The 25,724-nt window shown below is 36.0% G+C and overlaps 1 protein-coding gene across 2 annotated transcripts in view; it reads left to right on the top strand.

Annotated features, from left to right (window-relative positions):
• The first annotated feature begins 11,855 nt into the window (after window positions 1-11,855).
• STOX2 (storkhead box 2) overlaps window positions 11,856-25,724 on the top strand; it is a 149,006-nt gene continuing 135,137 nt past the window's right edge. The window contains exon 1 of one of the 2 annotated variants that reach the window (XM_003773034.4): window positions 11,856-13,755. In XM_003773034.4, the coding sequence (XP_003773082.1) occupies window positions 13,590-13,755 (166 nt within the window). In that variant the 5' untranslated portion in view covers window positions 11,856-13,589. The remainder of the gene's footprint in view (window positions 13,756-25,724) is intronic. The other variant, XM_031943409.1, reaches the window with a different exon arrangement.

Raw genomic sequence — 25,724 nt, forward strand, 5'->3', positions numbered from 1 at the left:
ACCATGTACCATGTACCATGTTAAGGACTTGAGACACAAATACAAAAGACAGTTCCTGCCTTCAAGGAGCTTATTTTCTACTGGAGGAAACAACATTGGAACTAGTCAGGGAAAAGAATTTTTGGTTTTTAAATCACATGGTATAGTCATAGCATTATGGCAAGAGATTGGCATGCCTTTTTCATTGGCAAGCTTAGTATTAATTTGATTGGACCTTATATGTGTGTGTTTGTGGGAAGCGGAAGAAGATGTATAGTATCAGCTTTGATTACGTCTTTAATAAAATCTTTGTGGGAGGTTATTAATTATAATTCTTCTGAAAATTCCCACATCTTTCCTTCTGGTCTCAGACTCTATTGATAAAAGAGTGCCATTTTAAGTGAAAGTTTAAAGACTTTTGGAACATTGCATTTCAAATATACAGTTGTGAAGAGATTACAGTGAGTTAGTCCAGGCTAACTAGGACCTCATTGGGTTTAAGTGTAGTTTATAGTATTGCATAGTAATAGATGATGACTTGGGTGGAATTTATGTTTATGTGAGACAGCTAAGGAATAAACCTTCTGTGATAAAAGATTCAGATAAATTACATTAAATTCTGAACATAGACTTCTCATTGAAGAGAAAAAACAAATTAGGTCATTCTTTCATTTTGTTTCTTCTCTTTGGATAATAATACCACTGAGCTTCAGAAAATTTCAGATTTCCTCCCTGGAATGGTAGTGAAGAAAATTAGGTGTTTTAAAAAAACTAAAATCAACTAATACAATACAATGCATATTTTGGGGCCACTCTCTACCTCTTATGTATGACCTGGTCAAGAAAAATTCAGTACTTATGAAAAAGTGATTTGGTACAATATTTAATATAGAACTTCCTTTTGAATATTTCAGAGGTTTTAAATATTTTGTTTTTTTTTCTTCTCTCCAACATTTCATTTGTTAAAACTATTTTTTTTTCTGTTGTTGTTATGGTGAGAAACACTGTTCTTTCAGAGTAACAGAATTAAAAAAAAAATCCACAGCTATTTTTCACTGAGTCCTTCTAGAAAAATACAAGGTAATGGTCATATATAAATATGTTTCACATATATTAATTCACATATATTAATGTATAAATATGTTGTGTGTGTAAAGAACAGTGGATATTATAGAGAATATGTATATAAAAACATCAAAGGGAAGAACATTGTTTCTAATAACTTTTATATATAGCTTTGCAGTAATTTCCAAGTTGTTCTTTTTTTTAAAACAAATGTGAAATTTTATAATCAACTCTTTGGGAATTTATTTTTATATTTGGAGAAAATGAACTTAGTTTAGAATGATGGGAGGAAGAGCTTCTTGATCTAAGGTACCTCAAACTTGATTACTAAAAAGATGTAGAGTTTACATCCCTAAAGAACAATAAAGGAATATTAACGCCTGCTGTGTACCCAGTAAAATGACAGGATAGACATATAAGAGTGTCCTTGAGTGATTTTTTAAAAAATAAAAATGCTTAACAATTGACTGAATATGAATGAATGGATGAAATATTTATTCAGTACTTATTATTGCAAATAATGTGGATTGTACTAAGTGTTAAGGAAAGAGTTCCTACTTTCAAGGAGCTCATATTCTGATGCAACATATTGAAGGTTTTAACTGTAAGTCACATGTAAAGATCCCATGGTCCTTAGAATATAACAGCCCAGTAGATGATAATGTCTATCTATCTGTCTCTAACATTTTTTCCATTGATAAAATCTTATCAGCTTATGATGTTGAACCATTTGACGCCAAGAACTTTGATATCAAGAGCTTTCATTCTGGGTCTTCAGTAGCTATAGATGTGACATCTGTAGGACCAATTACCAGGTTGCATTTTCATAAGGTTAGTTTTCCAAGGTGATAGACTTGTAGCATTGCTATAGGCTCTTGTTTTCAGTTTCCTGCGCTGTCTCAAAAGGGTCTCAGAGGAGATGGTGATCAAGGTGTCAGTCACCTCCCTAGTTGTGTGATAAGTATGTGAGCTGGGCTGGAAGTCAAACCATAAAAACCTGGGAGGTGCTGCCATACCCAGGGCCCCTGTGCTTTTCTGCTTATTGGTGGCATTTGGTCAGCACTTGTTGGTGATGAGGAAGGTGATTTCTCCCCTCAATGGTGTTTGAGTTAGAAATCGGTCTAATAGTTTGAGAAAACATGGCTGTAATATACATGATGTAGTATAGAAATTTTATAGCATTTAAAGACAAATTAATGTTTTCACAGCTGATGAGTAATTTTTCAGGCAAATGGCAACTTGATCTCTTGTCTATGGTAAAAGATTTGATCCTGGTATTTTTTTTTCTAACCATGAAATTCTAGCTGTTCAAAAAAACACCCCAAAAGTATAAATATGAACAAGCAGGAATAATGTAATATATATAGTTTGAGAATAACAATGTGCTAAGAATATTAAGGGCCATAATGAAAAGTTTAAGGGAACCCATGACTTTGGGTATCTACTCAAATGTACATAGAGTTGTGAGAGAGTTAAGCTGTTATTCCTTCTTAAAATAAAATGGAATCTGGAATTTAACTATCTGGGGCCTTAACAAAAGTTTATGTAATTTGATAAAACAGGAAACTATTTGAGTATTTGCTTCTTTTTTTGATATATGATGTTAATTGTTAATGTATAACATTTCCTTAAATTACAGGAAACCACATGTTGGAGGGGAAAAAAGATCCATCCTTTAAAATCCATCTGTGTCATGGTGTGGTTTTTCATTGGTTTGGAAACTCACTCTGAGGTGATTTGCAAAACAGAATCAAGAAAAGAAAACTTTAGAGATTGATTAGTCTGTAGGCATGCAGGGAGGTTAACTCTTCAAGTGTCATAAACCTCTTGGAAAAAGCAAAGTACAGGGAAAAATCTTAAATTATTGGAATGGTGTTCATTTCCATTTTGAATATACACATAAATGCAAACACTCTTAAGGTAACTTTTCAAAATTTTTGGATTTTGGACAAAATTGTGATTTCTATGAACTTCACTCAAGTGTTTCATATTTTCTAAAATGAATGAATGTTGCAGTGATTCAATTCAATCCCAACAGACTTGGGATGGAAAATGCTAATCACATCCAGAGAGAGCACTCTGGAGACTGAATATGGATTGAAGCATAGTATTTTCACCTTTGTTTGTTTGTTTGCTTTTTCTTTCTTGTAGTTTTTTCCCTTTTGGTCTGATTTTTCTTGCTCAACATAACAAATATGGAAATATGTTTGAAAGAATTGCACATGTTTAACCTATAGCATATTGCTTGCTGTCTTGTGGAGAAGGGAGGTAAGGGAGAGAGAGAAAAAAAATTTGGAACAGAAACTCTTACAAAAAATGAATGTTGAAAACTATCTTTATGTGTATTTGGAAAATAAAATAGTATTGAGAAAAAAAGAAATAATGTATGTAAAAAATAAAATGAATGAGAATGAAATTTGTACAGTAACCATAAAGGATATAATTGAATTTTCTCCAAATCTAATTACTTTTCCAAAATCTGCATGTGATGGATGACATGTGTCCTATATACAGATAGATAGATTGAGGTATTTAGTTATAGTAACTCTTTCTTGCCAGTCGTGGCTGGGATAGAGATAAGGACTAGACCTGTAATTTGTCAGTATAAAGAAGAAAGAAAACAAGTATTTACTAATTCCAACTACCTACTACGCAGGTGGTTTACAGATATCTCATTACAAATATGACAACAAACCTGTGACATAGGAGTTTACAGATGAGGAAATTGAGGGAGAAAGTATAAGTGATTTGCCATGGGTCACATAGCTAGATTCTGAAATTGGATTTAAACTCAAGTGTTTCTAACCTTTGGTCCAGTGCTCTATCCACTGATCCACCTAAATTGTCTCCTAGAGGAAGAAACACTTTCTGTCAAAGTAGATTTTTTTTTCTGCAGTTTATATAGTTGTTTAGTTAAACAACTTGGTCAGGGTCACCTAATCCAAATATAGTAGCATTGGGATTTAAACCAAGCCTTTTGGCTTCAAGTCCAGGCTCTTTATCAATGAAATGGATAGTAGTTTGAAGCTATCCATAGATAAGAATTTCTTTATCTACTTTATACACAGTGGCTTGGTACTAGACCCTAAGAAGTATGCTGTGGTTAGTTGCTATCCTTCAGCTTGCCCAAATAGTGCAAGAACATGAAGTAGTTAGTAAAAATAAAACGATGTTAGTTGCCTTCAACTCTGACTCTGAAATACTACAAGTGACATAAGGTACAGAAGGAGATGACTTTTTTGAAGAATGGACAAGAAATATTCCTTGCCCTTATGGAGTTTATATAGTGTAACAACTGGATGAGATAATCCAAGTGACATGGAAGGGCTGTATATGGGTATATGGGTAAGGACAGAAAAAGATGTCCTATCCTTTCTTGTGGTTCTGCTTTCTATTCTCTGATCCATTTCTAGATTGGGGGAAAGGGGAAGCTTCTGTAGTAGATTCATTTGAGGTAAAGCTGGGGGTGGAGCTCAGGATTAAATTGACTGAGTAAAACTTGTTTATCTCTTTGTTTCTTATCCTTATCTCCTGGGTTATTATAGACACCACCATTGACTGAGAGGAAATGAGGTGAGGAAAGAAGAAACACTGGAGAACATGGATAAAGTACTATACTATGATACATTCTGGTCATTGTAGGACAAGCAAACGTGTTCTTCAAAAGATAAACACTGTTTTTTCCATTCAAGGTCTTGGTAGGAAAATAATTAGGACCTGTATTTTTTAGCACGCTTTGTCAAATCAAAGCATTGAAGAAACTTCCCAACAACTACCTCAGAGGGGAACTGGGAAAAATCTTCCTCTGATAACTTGGATTCTTTGTTATCCCTTGATTATCACCCCCTTTTCCTTCTTAATAAAAAGATTTATATTTTATTTCATACCCCTATGCCATTTCATCTGCTCATACCCTAATTAGAAGCCCCATTTATGGAAAATTTCCATTTCAGAGAATTATATGTCTTAGGAAAGAGTATAGATAAGGCTTTTTTATCTAACAAGGAATTTAGGGAATTGCCTTCTGAGTTGAATGACTATATAAATATAAATACAAAGGTATACATTGAAATGAATTCCCTAAATAGCTTCAAGTAGGGAGAAAGAAGTCAAAAAAAAAAAGATGAAAATACAATGATTTGATTCACATTCAGTCTCCATAGTTCTCTCTTCTGCATGTGGATGGCACTTTCCATCACAAGTCTATTGGAATTGCCTTGAATCACCTCATTATCGAAAAGAGCCAAGTTCATCATGTTGATCATCATATAATCTTGTTACTGTGTATAATGTTCTCTTGGTTTTGCTCACATCACTCAGCATCAGTTCAAGTAAATTTTTCCAGACCTTTCTGAATTCAGCCTGCTCATCATTTCTTATAGAACAATCATATTCCATTATATTCATATTACATAACTTATTCAATAATTCCCCACCTGAAGGACATTCACTCAATTTCTAGTTCCTTGCTGCTACAAAAAGGGCTGCTAGAAACATTTTTGCACATGTGGGCCCTTTCCCCTTTTTTATGATTTCTTTGAGATACAGACACAGTAGAGTTTGATAGCTCTTTGGGCATAGTTCCAAATTGCCCTCTAGAATGGCTGAAGCAGTTCACAACTCCACTAACAATGCATCAGTGTCCCAGTTTTCCCACATACCCCCCCAACATTCATCACTATCTTTTCCTGTTATCTTAGCCAATCTAAGAGGTGTGAAGTGATACCTCAGAGTTATAAATGGTGAGATTTTTGTCAATGCAGAAAAACAACTCTTTAACAATGCAATGGACTATTATTTCCTTAGTGTGAATTCCATTGTTCTGAATTCCAGCCCTTCATGCCTTCCTTGATGTCTACAGTAGTTACCCTATGCAACCATGTCTGGTGATAACCTTTCCGAATTTAGGTAGGCTGATCCTGAGAGAACACACCCAGTTTATCATTGGCCTTACTCAAAAACTGTTAGACTTTGTAAGAACTTGTCCTCTATGAGCATTGCTCTTGAGAATTTAGGGATGCTTCCATGTCATGATGAGGAGTCCAGGTAGACTTTAATAGAGTTGAATTTTTTTTCATTTTTTAATATTTGTTAAAATTTACCTTGGTCTCCTTTTTAAAAAATAGTTACATATTTTATTAAATCTTTACAATCAGAAATTATAATCAAATATTGGTTGGCCTTCTTTTAATGATGCTCAGTATTCTGAAATGTTACCTTTATTCCCATTTTATTGGTCCTCCTGCATCTAGCCTCTCTTCTCTTTAATCTGTCATCTGCTGATTATTTTCCATTTATCTTGTACATAGTTTGATTGTATATTGTTGTTTGCATGTAGTCCATGCATGTTTGCAGTTGTTTCTCCCATTAGATTATAAGCACCTTGAAGGTAGGAACTATATTTTTTCCTTTGTAATTCCAGTACTTAGCACAGGATCTGACACATAGTAGATAATAAATGTTTATTAACTAATTGCATATCTGCCAAATGGATTATTTCTAAAGCATAGCTTTGACCATATTACTCTCTAAAAAAGTAACCTCAGTGGCTGCCAATTATTGCCTCTAGAATAAAATTTCAACTACTCTGTTTGGCCTTTAAAGTCCTGGATAAACTGGTTTCAGTTTCTGTTTCAGATTATCTATTTTGCCAGATTAGTTTACATACTATGCACCATACACAACATTACATTTTCCATTGAATGTGCTGTCCTCCATCCATGAAATGTTCTTCCTCCTCATCATCTTGGAACTATTAGTTCCCTTTAATGCTCAGCTCACATGAGCCTTTCCTGATTTCCTTTGTTCCCCCCCCCCATTATTGTTTTTCCTTTCAAATTACTTTGCATTTGATTTGCTTTAGTATGCATTTATTTATCTGTGTATGCTTGTATCTTGCCCCTCAGTAGAATACAAACTCGTTGAGGTCAGGGGTTGTTCTCTATCTGTTTTTATATTTTGATACCTATTAAATATTTATAAATTGAATCCTCTATGTTGCTGCAGGTTTGAGTATGAATTTGTCCTCCTCTGCATTCAAAGAATTTTTTTGAGTTTTTTTTTATAGAGTTTTTATAGAGTTGAGTAGACTTGATCACTGTTCTCTTTTTAATGCAGGTATGAATCTAAACTAATGGACAAACAGGCATTTTCAAAATGTCTACCCAGGAAGTCTTTTCCTAAGTTGATACTGGAGCTGCTGTTAGGACCTTTTGTTATTCAAAACATTATGTTGTCCCTTAGAATCATATTTATCTTGTTCTCTTTGATTCACACAAAGAGCTTCCCTATTTACTCACATAAGTAAACATAGTTACTTATTATTGGCCAGAGTCATATACATCTCGATTTTTCCCAGCATGGGAAAGCCTCTGTGTTTTTGATGCTGTATTTTCCTCAGCTCCTAAAGATTGTGTGCTTTTTGTCTGGCTCTGTGGATGGCCCTCCTCTTGTATTTTACTGCAAAGCTGCTATTGGAGTTTGTTCCCATTTATTCCCAACAACAACAGAGAGATAGAGGAAAAATTAGGGAAAGAATTGAGAGAGGTGCAAAAGGAAATATAAAAAACTAATGAGGAGAAGAATGCATTAGAAAGCAACATTGGCCAATTTGGAAAGAAGGTACAGAAGCTCACCAAGGAAAATAATTCCTTAAAAAATAGAATTGAGCAAATGGAAGCCAGTGACTTTATGAGAAATTAGGATACCATAAAGGAAAACAAAAAAAGAGGAAAAATAGAAAAACCGTGTGATATCTCATTAGAAAAACAACTAACCTGGAAAATAAATCCAGGAGAGATAATTTAAAAATTTTTGGTCTATCTGAAAGTCATAATGAAAAAAAAGAGCATGGACATAATCTTTCCAGAAATTATCAAGGAAAACTATCATGATATTCAAGAACCAGAGGATAAAATGGAAATTGAAAGTATTTCAGCAAAATTGAGTATAATCCTTCAGAGGAAAAGGTGGTCATTCAATGAAACAGATGATTTTCAAGTATTTGTGATGAAAAGACTGGAACTGAATGGAAAATTTGATTTTCAAATATAGGATTCTGGAGAAGCATAAAGGAGATAATTAGGAAAGTGATATCATAGGGGACTTGAGGTTTATCTGTTTACATTGCTACATGGGAAGATGATACTTGTAACTCACTGGAACATTCTCATTATTATGGCAGTTAAAAGGCACACACATACACACACACATATATATATATATATATATATATATATATATATATATACATATATACACACATATAATATAGATAGAAGGCACAGGTGTGAGTTGAATGTGAAGGGATAATATATATTTTTAAATGATGAAAATAAAAGGTGAGAGAGGAATGAATGTATTGGGAAAAAAGGAAAGGGAGAAGTGGAATGGTGTAAATTATCTGCCACAAAAAGAAGCAAAAAAAATCTTTTACAGTGGAGGGGAAAAGAAAGGGAGTGAGTGAACTTTATTCTCATCAGAATTGGCTCAAATAGGAAATTACATAATCAATAGAGATATAGAAATCTCTCTTACCCTAAAAGAAAGTAGGAGGGGCATGAGATATGGGAAGAGGGGGAGAGGATGACAAAAGAAAGGGCATATTGGGGGAGGTAGTGCTCAGTAGCAAAATATTTTTGAGAAGATAGTGAAAAGAGAGAGAGAATAAATGGGGGGGGGGAAATACAATTAGCAATAGTAATTCTAAAAAAGTTTTTGAAGCAAGTTTATCTGATAAGGCCTCATTTCTTAAACATTAGAGGGAATTGAGTCAAACTTATTAAAAAATAAGAGCATGCCCCAATTGGTAAATGATCAAAAGATATGATCTGTGCCCAAAGGGCTGCAAATTAATGATATCTTTTGACCTAACAACAGTACTATAGGCATTAATACCAAAAGACATTTGGGAAAAAAACAGAAGAAAAAAAGGAAAATGACCTTTATGTATAAAAATATTCATAGTGCTCTTTTCTCAGGGAAAAAAATTGGGGAATGGCTCAATAAACTGTGATATGTGTTTGTGATGGAATATTATTGTTCTCTGGGAAATGATGATCAAGATGCTCTCAGGAAAAACAAAAAAACGTGGAAAGTCCTCCGTGAACAAAGTGAAATATACCACATACAAATTAATAGCAATGTTCTGGGATGTCCAGCTCTAAATGACTTTGTTATCTCAGTAATACGATTGTATTACAGATGTGATTACATCTGAAGGACTTTTGATGAAAAATCCTATTCATACCCAATTTTTCTTGAGGGTTTTTATTTTCGTTAGTCTGGGAGATCTATGTTTTCTTTCACAACTTGACTTTTATGGAAATGTTTTGCATAACTTCACATGTGATTTCTTAATTGTGGACAGGGATAAGGGAAAGAACATAGAACTCAAAGATCTTAAAAACAAATGTAAAAAATTATTTTGAATGTAACTGGGGAAAATATTAAATAAAATAATTTTAAAAAAGTTCCTTGACCAGGGGCAGCTAGATGGTTCAGTGGATAGAACACCAGCTCTGGAATGATGAGGACCTGAATTCAGATTCAACCTCAGATACTTACTAGTTGTATAACCCTGGGCAAGTCACTTAAGCCAGACAGCCTCCCCCAAAAAGTACATTAACCCTAAGATTTCAAACCTCTGCTTCAGGACTCCAGACATCAAAGTCTGCTTATTACTTATTCCTTGCTCTTGCTAAAGGCCACACCTCCTTTTATGTAATAATAGATTAAGGTTTCTCACCTTGGAAAATAAGGTTTGGATAGCTTGGATTTGGTCTGGTGATTAATGCCAAGTAATTTGTACCATCCTACTCATCTCTCAAAGGACATAATAGTCTCTTTACTTCACATTCCTGTATGGAACCATTTATCATACTCTCTCAGTAGCAGAATCAAGTGGCAGCTGTTGGCTTTTGATTGCAAATGGTGAGAAAGTGTTCTGGACAAATGTTAGAAATGCAAACTATTCGAGCTGGAAAGGACTTTACACACCATCTAATCCAATCACTACATTTTGTTGAAGAAACAGTTCTGAGGGTCCAATTGGGGCAAAAGAAAAAAATGCTAGATTGGGAGCCAGATGACCTGGGCTTGACCCTAGTTAAACCTGCTTATGACCTTGGCCAAAGTCTCTTAACTTGTCTTGACCTAAGAATTCTCACTTGCAAAATCAAGAAGTTAGATTAGGTCATCTCTAAGATGTCTTCCAGCTCTAGATCTCTAAGCCAATGAGATGAAGTAATTCCAGTTGTTTCTCTTTACAAGATACTGTAAGAGTTACAACACATTTTTCTCACAATAAGTATTATCCTCATTCTTCAAATGAGGAATGTTGAAGCTCATTAAAGAACAGAGGTTTGCCTATAGTGACAGCTTGTAGCAGAGCTGAGATTTGAATGCGGAGCCTTTTGACTTCAAGCCCATAATTTTTATGATACCATGTTTCTAGTCTTGTTTAGTAAAGTTGTAAAGAAAAAATATGGGGTTCCATACTACCAGCAGGAATGTTCTGAAGATTTGGGTTATACCCATAATAGATATGTCTGCCCATATCTGCCTAGGTGATTGAAGTTCATATACCAAAAAAAAATCTACCAAATTGACTAGCCAAGATTGATTTCTTAGGTCATTCAAAGTTATTTGATTTTATGATGTTGTTATTGTATAAATTGTTTTACTGGTTCATCTCACTTCACTCTAGATCAGTTTACACAAGTCTTCCCAGGTTTTTCTGAAACCATTGTTTTCATAGCATTTCATTATATTTGTATTCCATAATGGGCTTAATCATCTTCCATTTGATGAGAATTTTAGTTTCCAGCTCTTTGCCTCTATAAAAAGAGCTGCTAGAAATATTTTTGTGCATATAAGCCTTTTTGATCTTTTTGGAGTTGCATTTCTGGGTCGAAGGCTATTCACAGTTTATCTTTTTGGCTATACACTACCCATCCTTTTGTCATATAGTTGGTGCGTTTGTTTTTTGCAGTTTTTTGTTTCCAGGAACCATCCACATCAAGGACTGTGGGGGCGTCCCCTTTTCCTAACTTGTTCCACAATGTCAGAAAAAGCTAGCTTTTTGAATTACATTTAATAATAGTATGTCACTACCCTAAATATTATTTCCTTGCAGAGGCTAGCCAAGTGCTTTATCATTATGTTTTTATTGGTTACTCTTCCCGACATCCCTGCTCAGAGGCTAATAATATTGTCCCCGATTTACAAGGGGGACAGGTGAGTGACAGAATGGGAGTGCCTTCTCTCTAGTTTCTACAACATGTCTGGGACTGAAAATCATCCCCTAACTTCTGATGTGCTTTGAGGCTTACTAAGTTGAGCCTGTCTCTGAGGCATTTCAGACTTGAAATAGCTAGGAATTGTGTTAGAGTGTTCTGAATCTTAACCTTCTTGATTCTCAACTGCTTAGAATCAGTCCACTGCCCTCTATCAGGCTAAGAAGGACAGGAAGACCCTGTCTCTGGTGGTAAGAATTACTAGATAAGTGAAAACGAAGTTGGGGTGGGGGAAGGGAGGAAGACTAATACATTGACAATGAAAATCAAATTGTAAAAATTCACTTTTAGTGTCTTTAAAGAATTTTTGGATCTTAGCTAAAGAAGGCTTGTTTGTATGTGGGGGGTGGAGGGAGGCATAAAGGGGGAGAATCATCATCATCATCATCATCAGCAACAATATTAATATTTAGCTGGCAATCTGTCCATGCGCCTTTAATTCTGCATTAACTCTCTGCTGCTTGGGCTTCATCCAAGCTGAAGGCATCAGCTTGCCTTTCTTTCCTCCCCTCCCTCACCATGTGCATTGTTGTCCTTTAATGATTGGCTGTTAGACTAGAAACAGCTGCACACAGCCTTGATTTGTAAAGGGGTAGCCGACCTTAATGCAGTTTAGCCAGTTGGTAGTGGCTTACAAAGAGAGAGGCAAGAAAGAGAAGGGGGGACTAGAACAAGAGGCCATTTCCATCCATCTCGTTTTCTAGACCGCTTGGGCATTTTGACTCGGAATTTGCGGCTGTCAGATGAGCTGACCCTTTTAGAATCTGCTGCAGGTGGGGAAGGTGAACTGCAGATTTCCTTTCTAGAAGGAAGATGTTTTTTCCCCCTCCTTCTTCCCGCCCCTAGTTTTTTGGAAGGGGGTTGGACTATCCTAAAAATATGTAAATTTACAAGAGCTGACTACAGGCTGGGGCACCAGCCAAGGTCTTTTGGCGAAGCCCAAGGGTGTTTTACATTAAAATGTGAAGCTTGACAGGATCAGTGCTCTAACTTTAGACAGCTTCTTGATTAGCATGAGACTGGGTGGCTGCCGGGTTTCCAGCCCTCCAGTAGCCATTGGCCTCTTTCAGGACTCTTCTGCTGAGGAGCAGTAGCCACTGAATAGGGGCATTGACTTTGGAAGTGCTGAAAGCAGCCAGGAGCTGGGATCTGTTGGCAGCCATGGCTCCTGGATCGGCTAGAGCTCGTAGGTAGGAGAAAAATGCACGAGTATGTGAGGAACCTGTACGTGCCCGCGGCGCGCTCGCAGAAGCAGCCTCCGCGCCAGAGCACGGGGAGGATGCAGGAGGAGCTGCGGTCCTGGTGACGACCTTCTCTCTGCTGGTGGGTGGATTCCTTCCACAGTAGCAGAACTGCCGCAGCTGCTGCTCGCGGACCCTGCCTAGAGCCTGTGTGTGCATGTGCGTGTGTGAGAGGAACCGCGCGCGCGCACGAACACACACACACACACACACACACTCACACTCATTCTCTCCAGTGAGCGACAGGGACGGCTGGAAGGAAGCTCCCTCACGCCTGACTGCGGTGGAGACCGGATCCGGCCCGCTTCATTGATTGCGGCTACAGCTTCACATAGGTGAAAGGAAAAGCAAGTTGGAGACTTGTCATCTGGAAAGCCTCCTCCTAATCCTTCTTGCAGGAGGAGAGCCCATCCGAGCGCAGCTTCCTGGGCGCCTGTCTCAGGTCAAAACCAAAGGCCTTTTCCCCCCACTTTTCTTCTTCTCCCACCCCTACCCCCCCTCCCCATTTGTTTGGGTCTTTTGTGCCATAGGCTCACAGTTGGCTAAGCACTCCTTTGCTGAATTGAGCTATTGTCTGAGACCCCATCGCTTTTCACGCTGCAGATCTGTGTTCCTCCAACCCCCAACCTCTTCCCCCCCCTTTTTGGCTGGGAAAGCCTTCCTAATGTGCCTTTCCTCCACATGAATCTGGAAGCTATAAGCTGGACTGATTGCAAATGAAGTGTAATGCATTGTGGGACGTGTGTAAAATTGGATCATTCGAGGTGGGGGTGTGTGGGAAGGAACGGACCTGCAGTGTGCTTTATAGAGGAGGAGGAGGAGGAGGAAGAGGAGGAAGAGAAGGTGGCGGTGGTGGAGGTGGTGGTGGTGGGAAAATGTTTGCAGAATCTACCCAGGCTGGGCTTGCGGCAGCCTCATGAACCAGGGGACAGCCGCGCGCTGGCTCGAGGCTGCAGCTCCCCCAGGTTCCTGCAGTATTGAGACAGTAGCAGGTTAGCCCGCCTCCAAAATGAAGAAGACCCGGAGTACAACCTTACGGCGAGCCTGGCCTAGTTCCGATTTCTCTGACCGGGCCTCAGACCGCATGAGGTCCCGCAGTGAAAAGGACTATCGCTTGCACAAACGCTTCCCACCAGCCTTTATCTCCCAGGCATCACGGGGCTACATGACATCAGGTTGGTAACCTTTTTTCCTCTTGGTTATTGCAACAGCTTGGGTAGAGCTGTATGTGTGTGGTGTGTATATGGTGTTTGTTGCGGGATTGATGAGAAAAGCAGGGGGGCATTTTGAAATCTATTATATATGTATGCATGCATGTATATGTGCACACATATACATGCGTGTATATATACACATATTATGAATAAAGCAGAAAAAAAAATTAGCACACATCCACCATTTTGTACCACTGCAGAATTCCCAGCAAGGCCGGCTCAATATGGGGTATAAAAGCTATTAGTCAACTAAAATTAATGAGGAAAGGAAATATCTGGGTTTTTGGCTAAGTTAAATAAAGTGGCTGGAAACCCTTGGTGCCAGCAGCCCCATTGCTTTTGCTGAATCAGGGTGCAATTCATATTGCCCACAGTCCCAGCTTTCCTTCTCTCCATTATGCCAAATTATCTTGGTGGGTCTTTCTGAATGTTCTTTTCTTGGGGGGTGGGGGTGGGCAGGGAAGGTTCCATCTCTGTAATTGCAGATGCTATTAGCCAGTGGAATGCTGTTACTGCATATGGTTCAACTACATGTTTGTTTATATTACAGAAAACCATGTTGAGGCTCATTAAAAATATTCTATAGTGTGATTGTCTGTGTGTGTTATTAAATCTTAGTGTGCTCATGTGGGTATTCAGTATACACTGCTTTGAATTAGGCTGTGTGGAAATAATGGAGGCTGTAGCATGTATTTGCATGTCAGGGAGTAAGGACAAACATTTTCAAAAAAAAGAAGTGAAGGCTTCAGAAAGGAAGACTTGCTCTTAAATGCAGGGGTATTAAAAAAAACATTTCTGAAGAGGTTCCCCTTTTGAAATATGACTGAATGGCCTTGGTCTGAGATTTGAGGACACAGTGATGGAATACTTGGGAAAATGCTGAAGGGGGAAAATCCTAGGAGCCTTTTGTTGTTTTGCTTGGTGACTATGACCACCCTGGTGTATATATAGGAATATCAGGTGTCAGGTTTGTTTTGTGTTTGGTTATTTTTTCCCATTCTGAAAGAATGTATTTTCTTCCAAGAGTTGTTTTATCTAAAGAGGGAAGATCTCTTTTTCTAAAATGAAATTAATGCAATTCATCATTCCTAATCCATATATTTCCTGGGGCTTATGGAGTTAAACTTCTGTTAGCAATCACAGTCTAGTTGTACTATCTCCTAAAAATAAAAACAAGTCCTTTTTAGCTAGAATCACTTTTGCATGCTTTTAAACTGTCTTGCCAACATGCTGCTATTAACACAGCAGTGAAAAACTACTATTTCTCCATTGAAAACCTGCCGACATGAGGATATTGGCAAGGAGGCTGCCTTGACTGTAACACTTCCATGAAAAGCCAGAATTTTGAAAGGAAATGACAAGCACCAGCCATCCCTTAGTATTGAGAAGATACTTTTGTGATTGGTGTACTCATCTCATCCTGAAATGTGGCAGCAGATTTTGAAACATATCTAAATCTAACTCCAGCCTCATAAATAAGCTCCTCCCTACTTTCACAAACACTCATTATCTGTGACTGTGTTTCAGAGATTTTTCTCTGTTGCATCAAGCCTGAGTTGTTTGCTTCATATATTGGCAGCCCGATTCTCCCCCCCCCCCCCTTTTCTTTCCTCTTTTCATAAACCACTACTGAAAACGTGTCAAGCTCTCCATAGTATCTGTAGCTATACCTTTCTCCCTTAGCAAGTCTCAAAGTTCTTCTCTTAGTTTTAGACTTATCCTATGGAACCTCTTTTCATATGAATTTATAATAGATTCATTCCTTCGGAATGAAGCTATTAAGGCATGTTTGCTTGTTTTATAATTTCCCACTACCTGTTCTGTTCTGTATACTACAAGATGTTTTAAAGGATGAGGGGAATTACTTTTTGGCCTTCTCCTGGTGACAAGTAACCCATATGAAGAGATGACAAGGAATAGGATTCATATTTAATAACAGATGATGAGGAAGAAATAACCAATGTGGAATGGGGGATGTTGAATAGGCTCTTTTTTATTATATTTGTGGCTAATTAAAAAGCAGGTGTTAATGTAATATGAGATTAAAAATTAACAGACACATCTATGATGAGAGTCATTGTCCCTTTGTAAAAACTTTTTTTTTTAATAGAGATTCTTCATTTCTTTTCTAAATGTTCTAGGAGGAATAGGTAGTATATTTAAACAGTTTGGGATTATTTAAAAGAATCTTTTGCCCTCTCAGGAAACTTATAGAAAGTCTCAAAGTTACAGGGACTCTATGCAAATACATTCTTTGTCACATAAAATGAAATACTGAAGAAAACATCTTGGAAACACATAAAGGATTGTCATATTTCTTTATTTTCTGCGTTTAGTCATTTGACATCACCTCTTTTTGAATTAAAGGCTGTATTGTTGAGGAGGGGAAGATTTTTTCATTGGAAAGATTCACTTCTGTGGGGAAAAAAATTGGCAAATAGGTTCCTCAGTGGTATACAAAAAACAACCCCCCTTACATAAACAAAATCATACAGATAGTTTCTAGAAAGAAAGATTGATTTTCTTAAAATAATGGGGAAAAAATTTTGGTCATTGTATCCCCAGTTGCTTAGCACATAGTAGGTATGTAAGAAATGTGCAGAGATTGATTGTTTTAGGGGATAGAAGCTCCCTAGAGACTTTGTGAAGGGTGTAGTAATAATAAAGTTACAGTATATAATGTATAAGAATTTCATAAAGAGAGTAGATGATAAATACTAATTTAATTTGATTTTTATTTGATGGTATATCTGTGAAGTTGATCCTGTTTATCAAAACAAAAATTTTTAGCTTTATAATGACACCACACTTTAAAGCAGCCTTTCCTTCTCTAACAAATAATTACAAGTTTGAAAGTGATTTATGGCAAATGGCCTTGACATTTTGTGTGTGTGTGTGTATGTGTGTGTGTGTCTTTGTGTTTAATACTTTCAGGATAATCTACCTTTAAGTTTTACAACTTATAACATGTATAAACCATATATAAAGCATATAGAAATTCAGTTAGAGAATTCTGAAACTTTGAATCTTGGAGAGAATGTCCTAAATTGCTGATTAATCTTTCAGCTCATACTACCAGATCTTAAATGATTCAAAGTATTCACAGGCCTCCTAGCAACGGGTAAGTTCACAGGCCTTGTGATGAGTTCATTGTTCATCTTGAATAATAATTTCCCAGTGAAGAACTTGCTGAGTGTAGGGGTAGTTTCTTTTTTGTTGCAACTGATAATAAAAAGGGGGATAAAAAGTGAAAAAATAGAGAGTTTTACCAAATGCAGGTTATATACCTAAATTATTTATAAAACTACAAATTGTTCTTTTCTGGTGGAAGATAATTATGTTAGAGGAAAAATGAAAAAAATCTTTAAAAATTATCAAGTATAGTGCTTTCTATAGGGATACTTGAAAGTGAATATTCACATTGGGTATACATTGTAATTAATTTGAATCATTTAGATTTTCACACGTATTCATTATTTTATTTGTTGCTTTTATTGGAATATAGTTGGTGAAAATGTTTTTAATTATATCCTTTAATTTATTTGTTGTGAATTCTTGTTTTTCATTGTTGATACTTGTCATTTGGATTTTCTCTTTCTTTGGAGGTTGCAGAAAATAATAAATGTTTGCTAATTGAAAAAATGTATATTTAAGAAAACATGTTTGGCAACTACTTTGAAATGCTCTGTATTTTGAGTGCTATTTGACTGATTTGGAGGGTTTTTTCCTCTGTTCCAAAAGAAAGGTGGGGCTTAGTTTATTCTCCACCTGTTAAAAGATGACATTTGCTTTAGATATTTCTTGTTTTTTCTTGGTAATGTTGATTTTTACTTTCTGTGTATTTTAGTGATGTCATTAATGCCATTAAATTTTGGTTAATTTAATTAAGACTATAAGCTTCCTGAAGGCAGACACTATGCATAATTTAAACTTTGTGTTCACTTTGTAGGAGGTACCTAGTAAAAATATTTGTTGTCTGGCTGAATGACATTATTATACTGCTTGACAGATCCATTTAACCACATGCATTCCCAATTCCCCCTGGATTCTGTAGCATTGCAATTGTGGTAATTCTAGTTTTGGTTCTTGGAAGTTTTTTATTTTATTTTATCTTTTTTGTTTTGTTTTTCTGGTTTGTTTTAAAACACAAAATTGACTTTTAGACCCATGTTGTAGATCTGAAAGATTTTCTCTTTTTTAACTCAAAGCACATGGTATTAACTTAAAAAAGTTAAAATCAGTTTTGTGAGTTAATTTAAGTGGGTCTAACAGTATAAGGAAAAAGCTGGCTTGCTACTCACCACTTTTACTAGTTTTACTAGTTGACAGTTTGCGAAAACTAATTTGGGTAAATAATATATTGTATTTTCAATTTCTTTAGCTTCTGTTTCATTTTAAGACATGTGAGGCTTTTATGGGAACAGACTGTGTGTGGGAGTAGAAGATGGGAGCTTTGGGTCTGAATCTTGGGCCAACCACAAACTAGTTTTATCACTGACAAATAACATGGCCTCTTCATACTCTGATGGCTATAAAAGGAGGTTTTATCATATAATTTGTTCAGTATTAATGTGTTTAAACATGTAACAGTGAGGTCTGAACTTTCTAGGATACATGTCTTCCAAGTGCACATTAATGTGAAAGTATTAAAAAGTATTTTGGGATATCCTGTTCTTTTCTTCTCTAACTTTTACTTAAATAGTTGAGATTTATACTCTATAAATATGAATAATTTGGGGTCCTAGTTTCTATTTTCCTCAAATATGATTCTAGATGGATATATTTTGGGGTTTACATGGATGCTAGTTTGAAACCTGACAAATTGTAAGAGATGCAGTTTTAATAAATAGTGTCAAATGCCTATTTCAGCATTTATGCTTTGTGGATATAAACTAGATTTACATCTGAAATGATTTGTACTGGCCCCATTTAGTGAAAATAAGAAATATTGACTTGGTGGTGAAGGATTTCCATCTCTTCCCCTTTATCTCTTCCCCTCTCCCCCCCATAGCTTGTTGGAATTGGTGAATTGACATTGTTTTAGAATTTCAAAAGGTAAAGTTTGAGAGGATAATGGAGCTAAAGTCTCAGGAAGAAAAAATATCAACATATTGTGTAATATGTCTTAGAACAATTTTGGTTCTAAGTTTGAGTATATTTTTGAAGAATATGCTCCAGGACTTGTATAGTCCTTGGAAAGTGGGTTAGATTTGCATGTCCAAAAAAGAGAGGTGAAGATTCAAGATTGTCGGAGTTCCTGGAAGTGAAGCTGTTTTTTTTTTTTTTTTTTTTTTTTTTTTTTTTTTAACTATATGGAGCAATGAATATTGAAGGAGAAAATTGGATTGTTGGGTTAGAAGACATAATGAAAAGTCTTGAAAACTAAACACAGAATTGGTGGCAGTAAGGAGGTATTCTAATTTCTGAGGAACTAGAAGTTATCACTGTAGCCAAAGTATGATGAATTAAGGTATTAGGAATTAAAGTGAAAACCAAGGTGAACAGCTGAGAGAAATTGTGTAGAAACAGTAAATCATCTGATAGAAGAAGGAATTAATTTGCATTTGTTAAGTATGTACTATGTGCTAGCAACTGTGTTAATGGTAAGGAAGGATATTGGAAAAGATAAGTGAAATAGCCCCTGTCCTCAAGAAACATTTTTTCTCCCTTTAAGGGAATGGAAACAATAAATAGACCTTGGTGATCAATAGAGGGAGAAGGAAGATTTAATACTTTAAGGTCCCTAAGATATTAAGGAAAATAGTGTTGATATTAATAGAATAGAGGAAGTTGGCAAAAGGAACTAAATATACAAGAAAGGTGATAAGTTCAATTTTTTTTTAAAGCAGAGATAGATGTAGGTGGCTGGAAATAGGGATTTGGTATTTGTGTAAAAGGTTAAGGATGAAAAAAATGATCCCTAAAGAGGTGGAATAATATTCTCAAGGTACACAGGAACTAAGTGACAGAACTTGTGATGGCAGATTGAGCCATCTGATTCCAAATCCTGTTCTCTGAGTGATTCACTAGGAGGACAAGTCAGAGGGCTTGTGACAAAAGAATGCTTATGGGTCAAGAGAGGGGACGTATCACCAACAAAAGAAAGAGAAAATGTATATGAGGAAAACCAGAAAAAAAGTACAAGGATAATCAAGGAAACTGAGAATGTGAAGAGAAAAAAAAATGTGCTCATTAAGATTTCTGTGGAGGGGCAAAACAAAATATCAACAGAAATCAAAGAAATAAATGAACAAAGAGCAAAAGAATGACAAGAAGCTTGTCACCCATTCAGTTTTCATGTTCTGAATAGATCCATCCAGAGAGTTCATCCTTTATATGACTTGTGTTTTGTATCTCTAGATGACTCTTACCACTCCAAATCTGTTATCTCTTGCATCTTGGCTCAAGGTTGCTCAGATTTAGACTCTTCCTTGGGAGGAGTGGTGGTGGTATGTTAGCCAAGTTATGATTATCTTTAAGACAATTTTAAAAATTCTTTTCTAAAATTATGAATTCATAAAATTTTGAATAAGAAAACATGAATATTTAAGCATATATAGAGCAAAAAAAGAAAAAAGAGACTGCATTAAACTGAGAACTTGTATGTACAGTTTGATTTCCTTCAGGTCCTCCTAACTCTAGAGCCAATGTTCTATTCATTTCACCATCGAATTGTCCCTTGATTCTTTCAAATGCAATTTTAATTTAGTATAATAGTAACAGATTTCCTCATTTATACTACTTTGTAAAAATTTTCTTCTGTTTCCATTTAAAATGTTTTATTAGGGATTTTTTTTGCATCCCGTTTATTCTTCTCTCTCAATATCTTTCCCCCAGAAATTGTAATAAATATAGTCAAGTGAAACAATTTAGCATATTAGCTATTTCTAAAAATGTATGTCTCTTTCTGTACCTCTAGTCCATCATCTTTGTGCCAAGCACAATAAATTTGAACTGTGGCTGATTCTAAAGGGGAAAATAAAATTAGAGAAAGTTTAAAAAAAATTTCATGATTTGAGCTTTGGGGAAGAGTGGAAGAGCAGCATAGTAATAGCAGGCTACTCCAAATATAGATTACTGGTATCTTGTGGCTTTTTTTTTTGTTTCCTTTCTTTTTTTTTTTAAAGAATAGGTATAGAGTGGGCCAGAGAAGAAACATAATTGGATATGATGGAGAGAAAAATAGCTATTAGTCCTAATTATGAATGTGAATGGGATGAATTTGCCTATAAAACAAAGGAGTGTGGTGGTGTGGTATTAGAAAGCAGAATCCAAGAATGTTATTTATAACAAGAAACACACTTAACACATAAAGATTTATCCAAAGTTAAAATGAGGACCAGGAATAAGACTCTGTTATGCCTTAGATGAATCTGAAAAAGCAAGAGTGTTTGTCATACAAGGAAACAGTATTAAAAAAAAAAGGCATAGCTATGCCCACTTCAGTAGCTAATACTGGATTTCTCACTTTTTCCTTTGTATTTTTGTAAATTGGGAACTATCTAAACAAAAATTTAGTTTTGAAAAGTATTTTTTAAAGAGCTGAAATGTCCCCCATCGCCAAAATAAGTATGTACTTACAAATACAACAAAATCACTTCTAGGATCTTTATTTTCACCTCGACTTCAGTCATGCTTTGAATTAATGAAAAAAACAATTAAAGGACATATTTTAGGGAAGATGGTAACACAGTATATGAAGCCCTGGAATTGGAGGTCTAAGTTCAAGTCCAACGTCAGGTATTTCCTAGCTATAGGACCTAACCAAATCATTTAAGCACTATTTGTCTCAGTTTCTTCATCTTTACTATGAGAATAATAATAAAACCCACTTCCCAGCATTGTTACAAAGGTCAAACAAATGCTATGTAAATGTCAATTGGTATTATTAATTCATTATTATTATTTGCTTACCCTGTGCTAGACAGTTCAAAGAATTGAGAATGCAAATACAAGCAAGCAGGACAATCCTTGCCCTTGAGAAGCTTCTACTTTAATATGGAAAGACAATAAATAAAGGGGAGCTGTTGTTGGAAGAGGGAGGAATAATAGTTCCTGTTATGCTGGCATGATTTGGAATTCAGAAAATGTCAGAACAGCCTAATCTTGGCAAGAAAGAATTAAAACTCTCCATTTAGAGTCCAGGGTCTGAGTCGGTTAGAACTCCGATGAAAGGAGAGAGAGAGGAGTGATAGTATAAGTGGTGTTGATTAGAAATGGCCTCAATAGAACCATTTTACCTCCAAGATCTGAAATTCCAAACTCTTCCCCCTGAATATAAACTTCTAATCACTTATAATTCTTGCTTTCCAAAACAAAACTTGTTTTAAAGCTGAACTTGCCCACCTTCATTGTGATTATTTTCTGCCTCTAGCTCCCTCATTTTCCTTAATTGTAAAATTAAGAGTTCAACTAAATTATTTTTAAAGTCTCTTTGAATTCTAAAACTTTTGAGTCTTAAATGTCTCATTCTGCCAGTCCATTAGCTCTTTCTACTTTACAGGAATCATTTGAGTCTCTATCCCATGCTTGTACCTCAATGGAAGGCTACAGTAAGTGAGTCTGATTATTTCTTCTGTGGCTGTCATTCCAATACACAGTCCTGGTTAACTCTCCAAATCTGCTTCTCCCATTTCAGGAAAAGTCACAAGATAATTGCTGCATGGCTTCAGTCCAAATGAATATTCTTTCATCTTAATCGGGCCCCTCTTCTCTGATGTGCAAAGATTTTCATCAATTTCATGGGCTCTTCTTTCTCACCCCTATTGCCGCTCCCCACAACAGTTGTTCTGAACTTTTCCCACGTTTTTCAAGCCCCATTCCTCTCACTCATGGTAGGTGACTTCATTCCCTACTTTACTGAGAATCTTGAGACTATCTGACTTTGGTTTCCACAACATCTCTGCACACAAGTGTCCACTATTGACTTCTTTTTTCCTTTTGTTGAAGGAAGTATCCTCCTTCCTTTTTAAGGCTATTCCTTCTTCCTTTATTCTTTATTCCTTTCCTCTTCCCTTGTTAAGTGGGCTGCCCAAGGAAATGCTGATCTAAGTATTGAAATTGGGATTATAAACAAGAATCTTTTAATGCCAAATTTAGTTGTTTTTTGGTTTTTTTTTTTTTTTTTTGGTCACCACACCATCTTTCTCAATAAATACTTGGAGTAAATGAATGTGTGTGTCTATCCATTATTATTGTTTAGTCATTTCAGTCATGTCTGGCTCTTCACAACTTTACTTGGGATTTTTTTGGCCAAAGATATTGGAGTAGTTTGCCATTTCCTTTTCTAGCTCATTTTATAGATGGAGAAACTGAGATAAACAGAGTAAAGTGACTTTCCCAGGGTCACATAGCTAGTAAGTATCTGAAGCTGAATTTGAACTTGGGTATCCTTACTTCAGATGTGATGCTCTATCCATTGTACCACCTACTTGCTTCTCTACTCATTACACACACACACACACACACACACACACACACACACACGCTCACACATACACACCTCTCTTATACAGAAATCCTTCTAACAATAAAAAGGGAGGTGATCTATTATGAGAATTTAAGAACTGAAAGACACCTTAGAGATCACATAATCTATTCCTCCTCAAATTCCATTAAAAAGAGCAGAGAAAATTCTATGAATGGACAAACAAGTTAAGAAAATGGCTCCTTTACCCTATTATCTGCCTGTGATTTGGAAGTTCTAGTTTTCCTAAAACTGAAACAGTATTTACAGTCCTCTAGGCAGTTGAACTTGTATTAATCAGTCTAGATCTGCTATTTACCAGAGATGTATTTAGAGCTGAGAGAGGTGTTAAGAGAATTAAAAGAAAGTGGCAGCACAAAGGAATGGGCCACCAATATAAATAATGTATATTTTAAACATCTGTCATATATCTATTGAGTTAAAAAATTATGGCTTAGCTCATACTTGAAGACAAAAATATCCATTTATCTTTCCACACTAAGACATGCTGGCCCTCAGGGCCAACTTCTTCCTTTTTGAAGATAAAAGACAAATGTTTTGGCAGATCCTTGGGGTGCATTAGTTGTGTTAAGGTTTCCTCCAAGTTCTAGCTTGAGATGGTCCCATTTTTTGTGGGGATGCCACTTCTGACTTTGTCTTTTTTTTCTCCTTGATTCTTCTCTGGTTGGTTCCTCTAAAGATTGTGAGAGCCCATTTTACCATTCTCAGTATAGTTTTACTTCTCTTAAATTTGTTTTTTAGAGTTTAATCTACTTTCACTTTGTAATCTTATCACTAGACAAAAATAAGTTCTTCCATAAAAAATGTAGTTTTGTACCAGGGTCAGCTGTCGTACCAAAATTAAGCAAATGCCACATACACAAGACTTGGGGGTATGCAATTTATTGAGAGCAATGTTGGTCTCACAAAACAATAGCTAATGCCTTTTTTGGTGGCATTTTAACAATTTTTTCAAATGCTTTCATGTCCACTGCCCCATTTGATCCTTAGAGCAACTGTCTGAGAGGCAAAACAGCTGTTATCCTAAGTTTTTGTTTTTTGCTTTTTGAATGACTTGCCTACAGTCAGCAGGTAAAAAAAATACTGGGGCAGGCCTAGGATCATTAATTTAGAATTGGATGAGATGCAGAGGCCGTCTGGTTCAACCTGTCATTTTCCAGATGAGGAATCTAAGGCCCAGAGAGGGGATAGGCTTAGGGCTGAAGGGACAGAAACTGACAGGGATGAGACTTGGATCTCTGAAAATTTAGTGCTCTCAACATTGTGCTCTCCTGCTTGGAAAGGGGTGAGGCTAATGGATGCTTGTGTGTGTGTGTGTGTGTGTGTGTGTGTGTGTGTGTGTGTGTTAGACACACAGACACACACACAGTGAGAGACAGACACACAAAGAGACAGATACACAGAGACACAAACATACACAGAGACTGAGACACAGAAACATACAGACACACACACAGAGACAGAGACACACACAGGCACAGAGACATACACAGACACACAAAGAGAGATAAGTACACAGAGAGATAAACATACACAAAGATACACACACACACAGAAAAACACAGAGACAGAGACACATACAGAGACATACAGTTACAGACATACACACAGAAACAGAGACAGAGACACACAGAAACAGAGACACACACACACAGAAAAATATTGTATCTTTTGTATCTATTCTAGACACTGGATCTACTGCTGCATTTCCATTTTAAAAGTTTTAAAATAGCATAGTGGAAAGATTTTTGCTATGTAATACAAATAAGAAATAATGTACTATTTAGAAATTTTCCAGTTTCTAGAACAATACTGTAGGTTTTCATTTTCCATTCCCTTGAAGGTTCCCTTAAAAGACCAGAGATTTAGATTGCTCATTTCTTCCTTGACTAATAATACCATCTGCCATCTCTTTTCATAGTCTTTGTAGAATTAATATCGCCTATATTTATTTTCAAGCCAAAATATTAATGCCATATAGATAACCTAAAGAATTTGGATTATTGCCACACCATGATCTTTATTCATGCCCAATTTCTTTGTATTTTTCTAGTCCACAAAATTCCTATAACAAAGAAGTAAAAGGAATATAGAGGATGGAAAAATGTAAGTAACGGTCTCACTATCAATAAGTAGCATATTTTAGTGGGATATGTATATTGTTTATGGAGTTTTTTGAGCCTCAGAATATGTTGCTAGGGCCAAAATGATGATTTGGTGAACTTCTGGCTATTATTTCTCCAGAATAATAGAAAGAGCCTGGGGAATTTTAAAGCAAAATAAAAGAAAGACCACTCTAAGTAAAAGTAAAAAAAAGCCCTATGTAATTTGAATTTTGCTATGTAATATGATTTTATATTTAGTGTATTGAAGGAAAATGATTTCTTAGTTTCACAAATTAGTATTATGAAGAAAACTGGGATTTTATGGGGCTCAAGTTAGG

This window comes from Sarcophilus harrisii, chromosome 6, assembly GCF_902635505.1.
Source record: "Sarcophilus harrisii chromosome 6, mSarHar1.11, whole genome shotgun sequence".
NCBI lineage: Eukaryota > Metazoa > Chordata > Mammalia > Dasyuromorphia > Dasyuridae > Sarcophilus > Sarcophilus harrisii.